The sequence below is a fragment of the Miniopterus schreibersii genome (genome assembly GCF_964146895.1).
Source record: "Miniopterus schreibersii genome assembly, chromosome: 10".
Classification (NCBI taxonomy): domain Eukaryota; kingdom Metazoa; phylum Chordata; class Mammalia; order Chiroptera; family Miniopteridae; genus Miniopterus; species Miniopterus schreibersii.
Window position 1 is genome coordinate 330,176 of NC_138110.1, and position 17,870 is coordinate 348,045.

The window sequence follows — 17,870 nt, forward strand, 5'->3', positions numbered from 1 at the left end:
GTGCAGATGCCAAGCGGCCAGCGAGGGTGATCCCAGGAGTGCAGCTCGCAGCTCCCCCACATGACAGTCACTCTCTGCCAGTACACGGCCCTCAACAATCCTAAGGAGCAGGAAGGAAAGAGGCCCTTGCTTCACTCAGGGTCCAAAACAGTCTGTGGCCAGGTGGAGGGTGGTGTCCTCACCCTTCAACCCATCACAACACACACACAACCACAGCTCGATTCTTCTAAAGGACTTTTATTTCCTCCAAGTCTTCCCTAACCCTATGGGGCAACCAGCTGCCACTGAGGGGAAGCTCCATCCCCACAATATAAAAATATAGGTTTTTGAAGAAAAAGAACTCCATCCATTGCCCTCCTGTCACATGAGGTTAGGGGCAAGGCCAAGCTGGGCATAGACTTCAAACGGGACTCAGCGGGTGCCTTGGTCCTGGACCCCCAGCCTCCAGCTCATGAGAAATAAACTCCCGGTGTTGATATGCCAGCAAGTCTCTGGTCTCTTGCAGTTGTCAGGACCGACGGACACTCTTGCACTCAAGCCTCAGGCACCACAGCCCCAGCCAGCAGCGTGACCACAGGACCCAGCTAAGCTGCACCCAGGTTTCTGCACTTTTTTGTTCCCCCAAAACCACACAGTAGGATCTTAAAGCTGTGACAGTGTTAGGAGGTAGGGCCTCAGGCCCTGGAGCATCACGATAGGCTTGGGGCTGTCGCAGCCACTGAGGGGCCCTTTCCCGACCCTCCTGGCACTCACAGACTTTTAGCCTCCAGAATGTGAGGAATAAACTTGTTTAGAAGTCACCCAAAATATCAGAATGACGTTTTGTTATAGCAGCCCAGATGGACTAAAACAGCCATGTGTGGGGAAAACTGGACTTCGAAATGAAAAAGACATTTTTGCAATAGCACCTCAAACACTGAAGTCCTGCCCCTGCCCCCTGCCCCTCAACCCCAATCCTAAACCCTGGCCCTGGACCAACCCCAAACCAGCCCTAACGCTAAGCCCCCTCCTTTGCTGCTGGTAAGAGGTGCAAGTATCTTTCAACATTTCATGTTATGGAAAAACTGTGCCAGAAATCGAAACATAGACACTCGTCACATACCAGAATTAAGCAATGAAACAAAGTGAGAAAGAGAAAACATTCTAAGAAAGAAAAACATTTATTTTTTAAGATTTTGGGGGGGGAAATGTGGTCAAGCATGTCCACCCTGCACAGGAAGCAGAAGCGAAGCCAAGAAGGCCGCGCCTCAGCCGCCTCGACACCTTGTGCTCACTCAGGTGCATCGGCTCCTTTAAATCTGCTTCCAACTTGTTAACCCCTGAAAGGTCCAGACTGGCAAAAGCATATTCACACACAGGTGGTTTTTACATTACACACTTAGGATTACAAGTCTGAGCTTTGTTTTGTACACCTCCATGGCTTTACTACTTTCAAGACAAAAGTCACATATAAAAATACAGACAACTCTAAACAACAGTGCACAGCATGTGGAACGAGGTGTGGAGCTCGGGCTTGCCGGCGGCTCATCTGTCTGAAGACGGCGACCGCAGTGCACGGGAAACCCCCTCGCAAGTCTCCGTCATGTTTACAAGATAGACACCAAATATTTCATATATATTATGTTTTTTAACCAAATTCTGGTTTAAAAATCACAACTAAGAACAAGTAAATACAAACTGCTAGGCAAGATTTTACACATACATAGGAAAAACATGTCTTATGCATTGTTTTTGTTTTCTTTTTTAAATATGTTTGGTTTTTTTAATGATTTCAGAGAGAGAAGGGAGAGGGACAGATAGAAACATCAGTGATGAGAGAGAAACATCGATCGGCTGCACATCCCCTCCTGGGACTGAGCCCAAAACCCAGGCACGTGCCCTGACCAGAAATCAAACCTTGACCTCCAGGTTCATGGGTCAACGCTCAACCATTTGAGCCACACTGGCCGGGCATGCACTGCCTTTTCATAAGGCAAACGTGGTTTAAAATAAATGAAATCCATATACAATCATAGGGGAAAAATTTAGTCAAGCAACGTAACAGAACAGATTTCAAAGATACCATTTATTTAACGTCATGTCCAAAAATGCCCACATTTTGCACAGGCCTCTACATATCAAATAGAATGATGTCGCCCTGCAGTTAGCGAGTCAACACACCCTGTTCTCCTCTCTGACAGACGATCTGAGTTACAGGCAGTTCAACAACAGCCAGGAAGGGCCTTCTCAACAGCAGCTTAAATGTACAAGCCTAGGACAAAACGCATGCTTTCCCAGCGACTCCAGCACATAGCATCCTGTGACAGAAATGACCCGGTCACTAAACACAGCAAAAAGGTAAGAAAAAAAAAATAACCAAAACTCAGTTAACTGGTTGAAACCACAGAGACACTGAACCTCAGCCAACACCCCAGAGGCTACTGGATAAAACTCATCCTGAATCTGGACGGGGATCTGACTTCAGCGCTGAGTTTGGGTTTACTGTTGTAACATTTAATACTACTCTTTTCTTTGAGTAAAAAAAAAGGAAAAGGTGTTTTGGAATCAGTGATGTAACTTCAAAACAGCCTGCCAAGACCCTCCTCTGGACCAGAGCCTGATCAGACGGAAGCCCTGACAGGAGGCCCGGTGCTCGGTCCCCGTGAGTAAACTGCTCTAATGCAGTGGAGCTAGCAAAATACAGAGATTTGTTAAGAAAAATTACAAAACAGGTATTTTTCTCCAGAATTACAAAAGATAAAATCTGAGTCAGTACTCTAATGGGATTACAGAAAATACCACCTCAAGTTAAGAAAAGCACAGGCCGCCTAAGAGGCCTCTGTCCAGGCCACAGCCCCACCTGCTCTGAGGACAAGCCCGTCACCCTCAGACCCGTGACCGCATGAGGACCACAGCCATCCCCATGGCCGGGTGAAGTTTAACAGTTTATTACCAACACACGACACTCAATTCATTCTTCAGGCTATTCTTCCAGGGATTACTAGACATTTGGTTCTTTTATTTCTTGATTGATTGACTTTAGAGAGAGGAAGGGAGAGACACTGGTCTGTGGTTCCACTTACTTGCGCTCTCACTGGCTGATTTCTGTATGTACCCTGACTGGGATCGAACCCGCAACCCTGGTGTACTGGGTCGACTTTCTAACCAACTGAGTTACCCGGCCAGGGGGACATTAGTTCTTTTGAAGATAAAAGTGTTGGGGAAAAAATTCCTTGGAATTCTTTTGGAATTCCTAAAAGATACCTGGCAGCTTCACACTTTTATTCCTGCTCCCTCAACACAATTAGAAAAAACTACAACTGACGACTCCCGTAGTTACTCCAATTACTTTACAAGATGGCTTTTCCAGAATGCACCCGCTCTGGAAAACTGGGTTTAGAGGATGTCAGGGCCACGAGTTAAGAGGCTGACAAACGTCAAATTCAAACGTGGAAACAGGTGTGTCGCACCCAGAAAGAACTTCACACACCACAGGCCACGCTTCCCTTCACGCTCTGAGCAACAGGGCGAGTGCCAGCCGCAGTGTCCCTCTAACGCAGACCTGTCTCGGGCAGAGCTGGGCGTAACCTCTTGCCCTAGGAAACTCGGTCCCTTTCAATGAAACATTCTCCCACGCACTTACATCTGTCAGATTATATTTAAAGAAATCTACCATTTAATGAAAATTTTACAAGATGATGAAGATCGACCGGAAGAGCTGTGCAGACAGGGGGCCTCCGCTGGCTACAGCCTGCGCCGTGCCCGGCTCACTTGTCCCTGTAGTAGAGCAGGTAGCCCTTCAGGGGGTCAGGCAGGGGCAGGCGCAGGACCTTCTCCCGCAGGACATTCACCGGGGGCTCCGGCCTCGCCTCCACCCGGCTTTGCTCCTCCTCCCGCTGCTCCACGTCCAACCCTTCACAGCTGGTGTCCTCAGCGGGGTTGGAAATCCGACTGGCAAACACCTCTTTGTCCAAAAAGACGATGGTTTCCATTCGACGGCGGCGAACTCTCCTTCGCTTGAACCTGGGAGTGGTCTTCAGTCCGCCCCCACTTCTGCTCACTGCCTCCTGGTGGATGGCCTTCTTAATGGCACCCCGAATGGCGATGCGAGCCAAGTCCTGGAGGCTGCGGACCGCCAGGGGGGCTGCGGCCAAAGGACAGGAGTCAGTGTCTGGGATGACAACACAGGCCTAACCACCCGAGAACTGTGTGTGACAAACAGCACAGAACATGAGCTTTTTCAGGAGACACTTCAAACGCATAACCTGAACTTAGACAGGAGAGGGGGCCCCGCTGCTCTGTCATTCGCAGCCACCTGGTCACTCTGGTCACTGCGTCTACTTGCGATTCTCTTGCATCCAGTGCCATCCAGCACTCTCCTGTCTACTTGACTGTTTTCACTGTACTCTACAAACTATTGCCTTTGTTGTTAAAGTAGAGAAAACTAGATCCACAATATTTTAAAGAACAAAAAGTCCACAGCACACCCAAGAAAAGTAAAACCTGATGATTAAAGCTCTGTTTAATGTAGGCCCTGTGTGTGGCCCGGGAGGGCTTTCGTTAGAGGGAAAGGACCTAGGGATCAACTGTTTCAATCCATTAAACTCAAAATCAGCATCACTTTTTCTCTCTAGTACCTAAGTAGCCCAAAAATTATAACCCACAGTAGGGGGGCTCTTACAGTCACTTTTATTGACCAAATCGTGGGGGGAGGGGGCCTACGCAGAATCTCAACAAATGCCCACTGATCCAGGGGAACCCTAGAAGCTCCTGCGATCCCACTGTCAGCACCAACTCTTCTCTCAGCTCAACTGTCCTCCTCCAGGAAGGGCTCCAGGGCTCACCCTGTTGCTCGCTGCTGCTCCTAAGGCAGCTGAAACGAGTCCTTCATAGGCCACCAGACTTCCCATTGCCAGCGCCAGCCTCCCTGAGAGGCCATGTGGGGAGGTCTCTCACTGGCCCCTCCTCCACCCAGCCCTAGGGGTGTTTCCTAAGATTCTGATTTTCACCCTTACTCCTCTCCAATGCTCATTCCTTGGTTTGACATCTATTCTGGGGCTTTATTGAGCAGAAACCGGCCAGCAGCTCCCAGGACTCAAGCCCAGTCTTGACCAGGGTCCAGAGCCTCCCACAAATCCACATCTATAACAGCCTCCGACATCCTTCCTCAGAGGTCCCTTGTGCCTGCCCTGGATCCTCTCCTGTATAGGCCAGTGTCTTACTGCCCATCTTCATCTCTGGCCTAGAAAACCCCAATCACCCTCTAACTTGCTCCTGCCTGCACTGTCCCTCGCTCGTCCAGACAGCTGGCCCCGTACACCCACACAACCTCACGAGGCACCACCTCCCTGTGTGACATGACTAGTCCAGAAGATACAGTTACGAACACCTGGACTGTTGCTCAGTTCAGGAGCCCTAAACTGCATCACACTATTATTTATCTGACATTCACTTTGAACCAGGCCTCGAAACCCACATCCAGGGTGCCCTCCATGTGGCCATGACTCTCATCTAGGCTCGATCAAGCCTCCTAGACACCCCATTGTCCTCTCACCTCCCAACTCTGCTAGGGCTCCGGAAGGTGGTGCCTTCCCCAACCGCGGACAGCATCTGCTCAGTTATTCTGTGGGATTTTCAGGGAGCAGAGGGTAATCCTGAGTGCAGACACACACATCTCTTATCTGAAACCCTGGATAGCTCTCCAATTCTGTGCAGGGCCCCCCCCCCACGCCTCCTCTGTGCACCTGGGAACCGGCGCATCCCAGTGACAGCCTCAGGCCCTTGCCTCCCTCTCTTCTCTCCTTAGGGAATTCCTCCCAGCCTCGACAACCAGGCGCAAACATCTCACTCTCTACACACCTGACCCTCCTACGGCTGCTCGTTACCACAGCTCCTCACCATGTTGACATCTTGTGACCTGCACTTAGCATCACTTTGATAAATGATCCCTCTCATACATTAAAAGACAATTCTGGGAAGAATTCACCAACATGATTGACTATCTTGGTGGTGAGATTAAAAGTGATTTTTTTTTTCTTCCTTTCATTTCCCAAATTTTCTGAATGATCAGAAAGCAGAGTGCATGCTGAATGCTTTTATTTTAAATAAAGACATCTGTGATCCTCCTTCCTGTATAAATTTTTTGTTGAAATTATAAAACAATGTTTGGTTGAATGCTGAGCTCTTTGCTGGGTCTACACCCTGTGGAGTAAGGGGAACAGGCCTGGCAGGAAGGCTCCACTGCACACCTGCCCCCAGTGGAGTGGCTGACACAGGGCCATGCAGTGCCCAGAGCAGAGTGACCCAGGAGCGCCAGCCAGAGGTGCCGGGACACAGGCTCCACACAGCAGACTTAACTCCCTTCCAGGTGGCTCTTCTGCATCCCATGGCACCACCATCAGCAGCTTGCTGTGGATTTAAAACAAGGCTAAAAGAACCTACAATAAGCTGGAGATGAACTATAACTTTCTAAATACCTAAAAATCACTTGGAAAATTTTTAGGTTATAGTGGGTAGAAAATGCTCTTTCATATTAAAGGTTCCTTCTAACGAGATGACAAAAATCTGAAGAGCGGGTTCAGTCTCTGTACTCACGTAACTGGACAAGTCTAGATTTCCCTGACTCCGAGCGGCGTGGCTGGACCAGAGGGGCAAAGGAGACGGCCAGGATCTTCTTGGTCTCCCAGGCAGACGGGCCGGTGCGTGTTATCTTCGTCAACTACTCAGAGAAAAAGTGAGAACACTCAAAGACCTGGCTACCAGCAGGTTAAATGTAAACACAACCACTCCTATATACAACCTAAGAGCACTCAGACACACGAGTCATGGGAGAGCCGGAGTCAGCGGTACCGACCCGATGGGATGTGACAGAAACTACATACAACGTATCAGTTATGCAAGTGTGTAGTCTGAACATATTCACGCTCCCAAACCTAACTTATGTTTACAGGAAGTACCTACGATAGAGGAAAAAGCTAAATGGCAACAAGAGGAAATGATCAGATCAGGAGTGTGGATTCATAGGGGGTGGAAGTCAGGGCTCTAAGAGACAGCCACAAGGCACAAAATGACAATGCCCTAGCCGGTCAGACCTCCTTATATCAAGTGGGTCCCACAACCAACACACCAAGCGACAGCTACAGTTACAGAATCACAGCTACTTGCTGGGAGTGTAGGGCCTATCGTCACTCTGGGAGATGCGCAGTGAAGTCCAATGAGCTGCCCAGGACCCCTGGAGGCAGGGGCTAGCTGCGGTGTCAGTCTCACAACATTCCCTTGAGTTAGCTTCAGGGGCAGCACAACCACCTAACCAGACAACACGACCCTCCCGTGGGTCCTGTGGGCCTCTTCAGCTCTCGTGGCCCAAAAGGGTCACAGGACTATTTCTGATCAGCTCTGACATGCTAGGATTACATGCCCTCTTATCTAAAATTATCTAAACCGGCAAATCCTCTCTAAACTAAGACTCTAGGCCATGAATCTTATAAAATACGAGAACAAAGCAGCCACGCACCCAATGGACGTCAACAAGTCGCCTGCATTCTTGTCAAACAGCAAAGGCATTTCTCAAAAGGATCTCTAGTTATAATGAACATCAAATATTTAAATATAATTTAAAAAAACCAATGTGTGGGCCCTTAAAACTATAAACCCCTATTACATGTTCTGGATGAGAATAATGTTGAAAATATTCTACAGTCCTCAAGTTAATCCAGCTGTAGCACAATTCCAATAAAAGGGCCTATGTATTTTTGCACAACAAAGATCCCTACAATCATTCGTAAGTAAAGACAACTTAAACACTATCCTGACAGTAAGGAGCAGGAATGGGAAGTCTTGTCCTGTCATCACCGACCTGTGAAAAGAGCAGGAATCGGACAGCAGGACATCACACTCTGCACATCTCTAGTGGAATAAAAAGCAAAATAGCACACACACCCCCAAACAATCTTGAACTGGTTACAGAAATCAGATTGCCGGTGATCAGAGTGATGCCATGTGTTGTAGATCAACATCGTGCTGGGCACTGGGGCAGATGCTCCGGGAGGGACGACAAGGCTGATGTGGCTGGCAGGGGGCAGAAACCACCACCCCCCACAGGGGAAAGGGCAGGAAGAAGAACACAGGGAGCACCTCACAGACACACAACCCCTAACCCAAGCTGGAGGAAACTCTGCAAGACAAATGATCTCAGTTCTTCAACAAATAAGTTTCAAAGAAAAAGAAAAAAATCTACAGATTAAAAACACTCAGGTGACATGCCAACCAGCTGCGGCGCACACACCTCACAGGGGCCCCATCACACAGACGGCTCTGAAGGACTTGGAGACAATGAGGAAAACGTAAAGGCTAGTTGACAGTCAAAGATGTTAAGAAATTACTATTAATTTTTTAGGCTGATGATGGTTTTTTGATTATGTTTTAAAAACAGAGCCCTTACCTTATACAGATACACACTAAAATGTTTATGAATAATTTTTTACTTGGGAAATTCGCTAACTCTTTATGTAGCAGTCAATGACAGTGTGTCCAATCACAGCACCAGGCAGCGCACGGGCTAACACCTCAGCGGCTGCCAGGCAAGGCCTGAGAACAACGATGCTGCACTGACCTACTTAGAATCACACTTGTGGACTCCTCTGAGTAAACCAGGGAACTTCTGAAACCTGCACAGGTACCTTCTTAACAAGGGCATAAACCTGAGACAGGCACGAGGACCACACTCAGCCAGGAGAGCGGGAGCATCAGTTGTCCTGAACGTTCACTAATTTCCTAAAATGGATGATTACTTTTCTAACAAAATGAATTAAATGCAAACATTTAAAAATTACAGAAAATTGCAAAAAAATGCACAATCTCCTAATTTAAAAATTTTGTTAACCCTCACCCAAGGATACTTTTTCCATTGACTTTTTTTTAAGAGCGTGGAAGAGAGGGGAGAGGAGGAGGTGGGGGAGACGAGGGGGGGGGGGGAGGGAGGGAGGGAGGGAGGGGGAGGGAGAGAAACATAGATATGAGAGAAGAATTGAATGGTTGCCTCCTGCACGCGCCATGACAGGCCCCAGGGATAGAACCTGCAACCCAAGTACGTGCCCTTACCCCAGAGGGAATCAAACCTGTGACCCTTCAGTGCGCAGGCTGATGCTCCAACCATTGAGCCACACTGGCCAGGGCTCCTGATTTTTATCGTTTCTGTTTCCCCTAGTTCTTTGTGACAGTGAGTCATCCTTCCCAATGGCCAATTCACATTGTTTTTCCCAGTGAAACACAGTTCTGAAAACAAACTGAAACACGCTCGACCAAACAGCAGACTTGGGCAAGATCCCACCAAGCAAAGGATTCCTGTGAAATACCATCACAGTGTTTCACCATTAGACCACCAATTAGAATAGTGTTGCTCTAATGACTTTTATACAGAGTAGTTCTAATAACACAACAGCACAGCGGTGGGGGGTGAGGGGAGAGTGCACAGTGAGGCTCTGAGATGCCTATTTGACCCAGGACCTGTCTTTGCCTGGAGCCTCATTTGTGAAACACAGGAAGTTGTTACAGGAGTTACAAGAAAAAAATACGTGTCAACTACCTGGGACAGACCTTGGCAAACAGTTGCATGCCTAGAGACGTCAGTTAGGAAGGGGGTCTAACCTTCTCTTCCAGGGGCATGACCAGGATGCCCCCCACCTTGAGAAGACTCTTCATGTAGTCCTCATGCTCCTTCTGAACGCCGGCCCCGCAGTACACCCGGTCGTACTGAGAGCAATCGGGAGAAATCTCCAAGCAATTGCCAGTAACAAAGGAAGGCTCACAGAAGTCAAACCTGAAAGTAAAAAATGTGTTCATTCCACAACAACGTACCTTGTAACAGGTCTACACAGTAAATGTCTGCTAACCACAAGTTGTCCATACTCATTTCACAATCCCACAGCGATGGATACAACTCACTGAGCCAGACTTCAAAAGGAATTACAGTATCAATAATTAAACCCTAGAAATTCCAAACAAAATATCACAAGTGAACATCATAAGCATGACCCAAGCTTAAACCATCCAACCTCCAGGCATCATGATCTTTGCTCTGCATTTACAATTCATTATTTTGCTCAAAGTCACTACACAACAGTGAGATGAGGGTAAGTAAAAAAATTTGGTTTTAAGCCCTAAAGAAAGAATCTTCGTACCTTGTTTAAAAATGGAAAGAGCTAGTTACAAATATTGCTCACAAATTCTGTTTTAAAAACAATCAGGTGATAAATGTCTATATCAGAAACATGAAAACTGAACAACATGAACATTCTGTCTCCCTCTTATGATGTCAGTGAAAACTGCCTTTGCCTAGGTGTCAGTTAACAAACCTAAAGCCCTTAAAACCCCAATATATATAAAGTTTTTTTATTGATTTTTAGAGAGAGAAACATTGATTTGTTGCTCCACTTACTGATGCATCATTGGTTCACTCTTGTATATGCCCCGAACCTGCAAACTTGGCGTATGGGGGTGATGCTCTAACCACCTGAGCCACACCAGCCAAGGCCCCAGCATACTTTTTTTAAAAAAAAAAAAATATATATATATACACATATATATATATATATATATATCTTTATCAATTTCAGTGAGAGGAAGGGAGAGGTAGAGAGAGAGGAAGAAACATCAATGATGAGAGAGTCATTGATCAGCTGCTGCCCGCAACCCGGACATGTGCCCCAACCGGGAACCGAACCCCAATCGCCTGTATCCTAGGTCGACGCTCAATCGCTGAGCCACGCCCGGCCGGGCTAGGCCAGGATACTTTTAAATAATTAGAACATATCTACGCACACCCTGGTCTCCTGCCAAACCAAACTCATGTCTTCTGGTCCAAGAACACTGGAGATGGCTTTCTCCCGTCTCATCAAGCTTATGCTGCAACTTCGCCCAGGGATAGGCATGACCTTACCTGTCGAAGCTGTCGCTGGTCCTGATGAAGAAGTCGAGCTTCTGCTCTGCATACTCAATCACGTCCGGATGGAGCTCCACACCATGGTTCACCCCAAAAGGCCCTACAAGGGTTCAGAACAAGAAAACTCTCCAAACTGGAGCAACAGCTCCTCCTCTTCCTTCTCTTGTACCGACTGCACCGGCCCTGACCTCGCGTGAGCAATTGCAGAAATCCACAAGGCTTCCTGGTCTCACCACACAACACTGGCCTACATCACTGAGCTAACCTTTACATGCAGCGTAGCCTCTGCTCACATCACTCATTTCTATGAGTTACTGACTCCACAGCTTTCCAAAGTCTGAGCCTCCCTGCTCGCCAACTTCTAAAGAATTATTTGAAGATGTAAAAGAGTCACAGTCTCACCCAGCCGGCGTGGCTCAGCAGTGGAACATCAACCTAGGATCCAGGAGGTCATCAGTTCAATTCCCAGTCAAGGCACATGCCCGGGTAGTGGGCTCCATCCCCAGTGTGGGGCATGCATGAGGCAGCCGATCACTGATGTTTCTCTCTCTCTCTCCCTTCCTCTCTCTCTGAAATCAATAAAGACATTAAAAAAAAAAAAAGTCAAGGTCTAAAACAGGACCTCAAGGTCTTGCTAATAACTGAAGAAGGAACATGTATTTGCAAATAAAACTTGACACAGGACTCTTACCCCGACGGTCCCGCCAAACACTCAGATGTGGGCACTTTAATAATCCTCGCAAAACAGGTTTTAATCACCATTGAAATAAAACTACAGTTCCAAGTCACAATGAAACATTTTTTATATCGAAGGAATTTGTCTGTGAGAGGTTACCTGATGTGTGTTCCCTGCATGTAAACCTTCCTCTAGGTAGCTGAGGTGAACTGTGTGTGGGAATCCTCTGACATGAAGGTCAGAAACAGGCAACACCATCTGTGTGATGGAGGGAGCGAGTGCTCCTCTCCGGAGTGGGTGGATACTATGGATGGGGCAGGGTGTGGGGGGGGGGGTCTCGGGCCCCAACAACTCTGCATCTTGCTCTGGGTGTGCTCACAGGGAAGTGGATGCATATGTACTAGTTCTCCAAGCTCCACACTTCACACCTGCCCAGTGCCTCCGTTTCTATATCCAAAGTGACTTCTTTCACAACAAATGACATCTTTGTTCTCCAGACTCACTGTAACACAAGGGCCTGGGCAATCCCAGCAAGGGACAGGTTGCCTTTTCTATCCTGCGAGGCTGCCAGTTTTGGACAGGAAGCCCAGGACCAGGTCCTGTTTCTGGCGCAATAATTTTTTTTTTCCAGACAAGCTTCTGGCCATGAAAGTTGTTACTACACCTTCCCCCACTATCACATTTTACACAAGGTAGGAATTAAATGAATCCTCAGTTAACTGATACTGCTGTTGCTAAATGGCTACAAATAACTTGTGAAATCCCTCTCATCCTGGAATTCACCTAAAAATAACCTTACAGGTATTAATTCTTCTAGTTTTCAAATCACAAAACAAAAACTATTTGAGAGAACTTTAAACCCCTGGGGACTTTAGAGTTAATTATTCTCAATTTAGAGAGAAACAGGGCAGGCTGAAGGAGGTATGAGTCACGAACTCAGGTAAGGTCCAGGAGGAGGGTGTGCTGCACACCTGCTGGAGGTACAGGTGGGAGGGGACAGGGAACAGGAGGGGGTCCCTAGGGCCCTCCTTCACCACCCCACCCAGTGACGATTGGTAAATGATACCAGGTAACCCTCAGAAGGCTGAGGGTAGTCAGGTCCCTACGAAGGACACTGCCAGCTGCCTCTTTTGTCCTGCAAACTCTCCAGATTACCTAAAATGAGCCCCACCATGGAGCTAAGGTAGCCGGTGCCACTGCCCAGGTTCAGGAAGGAGAGCCCAGGCTGCAGGTCCAGGGCTTCCATCACCTCCGAGTAGATGCATGGAGCGGACAGGTGGATGTTTCCATGCTTCCACGCCAAGTCTTTATAAGCATTTTCTTTAAATTCTTCAAGATAATAATCTGCACGGTCGATCGCTCGGAAGGCCTGCTCCACCAGCTCAGTCCGGATGTACTGCGCTTCCTTCAAATTGTCTATCAGCTCATCGTTGTCTTCGCCAGCACTCACAGCACCTCCCATCTTTGAAACCACACTCGCGCAACACTGCAACTAAAAATTTTTAAAAAGAGCCATTTACATGAAAGGTAAGAGCAGAACAATGAAAGTGCTGAACACATACCAAATTCAAATTCTGAATTCTGAAAATAATACAGATGGAATATATTTTGTCAACAGCCACCTGTTCCATCCCCAAGGATACCAAATTCAGAAGAAAAAAAAACTCGATTTGTATCCATCCAAAAAGTCTGTAGTTTATAGCATCGACTGAATTCAAATTAACTTGAGACACCTAAGACATATTTAACAACTTTAAAATATATTAAGCTAAAAAAATATATAAATAAAATATATTAAACTGTGAATTCCATACTTTCATCAACAATCTACAGAGTCAAGATTTTAGGATTAAATTTATCTTGAACACAGATCTGCCTTAACAGGAATATATCCACTTATGGCAAAATCATTGAACGTCAACACATCAGCAGAGCAGACGATTTGAAAACTCATCCTAACAGCAACTGCTCTTTGAGTATTTCAAGTACTGCAGGGTTTTTTGTAAATCTTTAAAGCAAAAAACACTGAAATTTAGGAAAACAACAAATACTAAAACGTATTCATTGTTTATGAACACATGGTGTCCTGTATTTTATCTGGCAACCCCTCACCCCTCATACACACAGGACGCCGAGCCCAGCGACGCAGAGGATCTGCTCATTTGGATATTCTGATGTGCACAGTTCAGGCAAAAGGAACATCCACAAAACTCTTACCCGATAGAACATATTGAGACAAACCCATTATTGTAACAAACACAAAATCTGTTCCAAGGCAACAGTTTGTGGGTAGGAGGAGCTGCCACTCCAACCCCTACAGACTCTGAAGTCCCCTACGCGGCCCCCAGCGCCTAACAGCACGAACGGCCTGCGCCCTCCTCCCGCCCTCCATCCAACCAGCGCCCTCCTCCCGCCCTCCTCCCGCCCTCCATCCAACCAGCGCCCTCCTCCCGCCCTCCATCCAACCAGCGCCCTCCTCCCGCCCTCCATCCAACCAGCGCCCTCCTCCCGCCCTCCATCCAACCAGCGCCCGCCGCCCTCCGGCCCAACCCAGGGCCCTTCACCTCACTCCCGGGGAAGCGCCCGGCACGCCCCGCTCCCCCGCCTACACGGCCGCCTCCTCCGACTCCGACCGACTCCGCGCGACCGCCTCAGGCCCGCCGGCGCCCGGAAGGACGCGGCGACCTCACGAGCTCACGCCCGCTCCCCGCAGCCCCCGGGTTCTCACGGCGCGAACCTGAGGCGGCGCTGGGCGCAGACCCCGCCCCTCACCCCCGGAGGCTCGGCGGGAGGGCGCCTCCCAGCTGCTCCGGGGCCACGGGCGCGCGGCGGGCGCTCCAGGCGGGGGCAGGTCGTCGCCGCGGGGCTCTGCCCGCATGGGCGGCCGCATGGGACACCCCGCGAACGAGGTCGGGCTTCCTCTTGGACGAGCCGCTTAGATTTGAGCCGAGTCCGGGGCGGTCACCGTAGGGTTTGGGTCGCTGGTGAAAAGGGGCTGCGCGGGCTGCGCCGGGGTCTGTCGGGAAAGGCCCGGAGCCGCCGCGGCCGCCGCCCCACCCCGCCCTCCGGGCCGGGTTCTCTCGCGCCCCCCCAACTCGGCCTCGCCTTGAAAGCTCGGTCCACACGCACGGCGGGTTCCCGGGGCCGCACCTCCGCGCGCCGCTCGCTCCCGCTGCCCGGCGCCGCCAGGCGGACGGGGCCGCGCCCTCGGACCGCCGCGCGCAGCACGCGAGCCCGCCCGGCCGGAGCCGACGTTCGCCCACGAAAGGCGGCCCTCAGCGCCCTGACCTCGGCACCCTGCTCGCCGGGCAGCACCCTGGCCGCAGACCACGTCCGTCCGTCCGTCCGAAACGCCGGACGAGTAGCCCGTCTGCGCCCCTGGCGGCCGCCCGCGGCTCTGCAGGGCCGAGCGGGCCCCGCCGCGGCCGCCACGCGGCTGCGCGCCCCCTGCCAGCCCGCACCGCCCGCCGCTGGCCCCGCGGGACCGGCCCTCACGGCCAGAAGCACCCGCGGGCCCAAAGCCGCCCCTCCCACCCCATCGGCCCACCCCACTCGAGCCCGAACCCCGGGACGCGGCCCATCTCCGGACGCCGCGCTGGACGGCGCTTCGCGACGCGCCTCCCAATGGACACGAGCACCCCGAGCCCCGGGCGTGCGGGCCACTCGCGGAGGGGCTGCTCCGACGGGCGGGGCAACGCCATTCGCGGGAAGACGAGCCCGAGAGGCCCCGACCCCGCACTTGCCTGACGACTAACTGCGGCCGCTTCCCGCTTGTCACTCAGGGGCCGGCGGCGGCCGAGGCTGTGAGGACGCGCTCGGGGGCCGGGGGCGGCGGCGGCTCCACCTCGGGCTCGGCCGGCCCGCGGCCTGTGTGCGGCGCGCCGACCTCCGCCGCCGTAAACATCCGCTGCCCCACGGCGCCTGCGCGGGCAACGGCCCGACTGCGCGTGCGCCCGGGCGGCTCGTGGACCCCGCCCCGCCCCCGGCCGCCCGGGCCCCGCACCGCCCCCGGCCCCGCACCGCCGCACCGCCCCCGGCCGCCCCGGCCCCGCACCGCCCTGGGGGCGGAGGAGCGAGCCCGAGACGCGGGGCTGCCTTGCATCCTTCAGGGTTGCGGGTTCGAAGCGCGGCGGGGCGGGAGTCTCGCCTCGGCGCCCCGCTGCCAGCCAGGCCCCCTCCGTGAGCACGGCAGGGGCCCACAGCCGGACGGCCCCTGGCGGCGGTGGCTGCTGTGCCTCGGGTGGCGCGGACGCGACGTTCAAGTCAGGGCGCGGGACACGCGGGTCAGCCCGGAGCCCGGCTGCGGCCCCTCCCGCCGCCCGCGAGCCCGGCGTTGGCACCGGCCGGGCAGCCGTGAGCCCACGTGCTTCCGCGCGTGGAGCCCTTTTGCGGTAGGGACCCTTGAGGACATCGCAGATGGCACCCGTCCCGGCAGCCTCGCCTGAAGAAACGAGGGTGAATGTCACCACGTCTGGGCTCCTGGCTGCCGAGCACGTGCAGGAAGAATTGGGGCCGGCGGGCGGGGCCTGGGGTCCGGGCTGCGGGCTCCATCAGTGGCTCTCTCATCATTGATGTTTCTGTCTCTCTCCTTTCCTCTCTCTGAAATCAATAAAGATATATTTTTTTAAAAAAAAGAATTGGGGCTGGCAGGTGTCGCTGGTTGGTTGAGCATGGACCTCTGACCCGGGGGTCACGGATGGATTGGGGCCCCGCACACGCCCAGGAGGTCACGGATGGATTGGGGCCCCGCACACGCCCAGGAGGTCACGGATGGATTGGGGCCCCGCACACGCCCAGGTCGCTGGCTCAGGCCCCAGTGGGGCGCAGGCGGCAGCCCATCAATGTTTCTCTCATGAATGTTTCTCTCTCTCTCCCCCCTCCTCTCTCTGAAACAAATAAAAACATTTTTTTAAAGATTAGGGTGGGGGGCTGGCTACTGCGATTCAGTCCCCGCAGCCATGAGCACATGGCACAGAGGGAGAGGAAGGAGAGGGGCGTCTTGCCAGAGGGGGGGCCTCCTGCTATAGCGGGGAGGCTGGGGCGCCCCCCCTGCAGGATTCCTGCCTTAGGGGACAGCTGTGCATTTTGACATGGGGGAGAGTGGAGTCTGGTCAAGAGGGCCTACTGGTAAAGTTTCTCTGGGTCCTACAAGGCAAAGAGAACTTTTTTGAATAATTATGAAAAGGAGCGATATGCAGGTGTGAACTCCAGAGCTACACAGGAGCACATGGTGTGTGTAAGGGGGTGTCCACTTTGTTCGTCTCAAGGTGAGTCAGGGCTACCCTGGTGACATCGGCCAACTTAAGCTTCAGTGGCCTGGCAGGTGGACCCGCACAGGCTGCCTGCGAAGCCCTCGCTTACGAGAGTCATTGAGGTACCTCTGCCGGACATCAGTCAAGATCATGCTGGGTTGTCTTCAAGGTATAATACCAAGGCTTCCTTTGAGTGAGGTAACCCACTTTTTTAGTTTTTTTAATTGTGGAAACATAAATAACATAAAATTTACTGTTTTAACTATTAGTTACATGCACAGTTCAGTGGCGTTAAGCACATTCACCACCATCATCTTCAGAGCTTGCTTTATCATCTGCAGCTGAAACTCTGACCAAGATGCAGTGGCCGGAGCTGGACTGGCTCTCGCGCCTGAAACAGTAGACACAGTATGGGAAGCAGCAGTTCTTAGGACACTGGATATTATGCAACAAAGCTCAGTGGCTCCTGAGGAATGAAAAACCAGCAGGCAGAGCCTAACAATTGTCCCTTCCTCCTGCTGGCACAGCTTCCAGACTACAATGCAGAGCGGAACCCAAGCAGGGCCGGGAGGTCTCCCTGAGTTGAGGAAATAAAACTGAGGATGCAGGGAGACCAGGGCAGATAACAGTCCCAAAGCGGACTGGTCATGGGGAAGTCTCGAGATCCGAAGGTTCCCGCAAGGATCCAGTGGAGAACTAATCAGCACCTGCAAAAACGATCCGAGGTACCACTGGCCGCAGTCCCAGCAGGTAGGGAGTCGTGCCTGTCCCCACCAGCCAGGCTGGAAAACTTGTGGTCCATGGGACATTAGACGGAGCACACGGCTCTTCCCTCAGCTGTGAGGAACAGCCACTGACCCCAGCCAACAAGTCAAAGAAAGATTTGGAAGGATCACATTGTTCCTAGTAACTGTGTCCTAGAACAAAGCTCAACAGTATTTACTATAAGAATACAAAATCTTCAATACTCCACAAGGTAAAATTCGCAGCGTCTGTCAGCCAGTCTGAAATCGTCCAGCGTACA

General features: G+C 51.3%; 1 protein-coding gene across 5 annotated transcripts; it reads right to left on the reverse strand.

Moving 5' to 3' along the window:
- Window positions 1-1,136: 1,136 nt before the first annotated feature.
- Window positions 1,137-15,511, reverse strand: PCMTD2 (protein-L-isoaspartate (D-aspartate) O-methyltransferase domain containing 2). Of its 5 annotated transcripts, none has more exons than XM_081148188.1 (6): window positions 15,338-15,511; window positions 12,750-13,086; window positions 10,916-11,018; window positions 9,625-9,796; window positions 6,574-6,697; window positions 1,137-4,123 (listed from the first exon to the last, which is right to left on the reverse strand). In XM_081148188.1, the coding sequence occupies exons 2-6, from the start codon at window positions 13,054-13,056 to the stop codon at window positions 3,747-3,749; spliced, it is 1,083 nt and encodes a 360-aa protein (XP_081004314.1). In that variant the 5' UTR covers window positions 13,057-13,086; window positions 15,338-15,511; the 3' UTR covers window positions 1,137-3,746. The 5 variants fall into 5 exon arrangements, with proteins under 5 accessions (XP_081004314.1, XP_081004316.1, XP_081004313.1 ...); XM_081148190.1 differs by having other exon boundaries at window positions 1,137-4,184; XM_081148187.1 differs by lacking the exon at window positions 15,338-15,511 and adding an exon at window positions 13,812-13,898.
- Window positions 15,512-17,870: the final 2,359 nt, after the last annotated feature.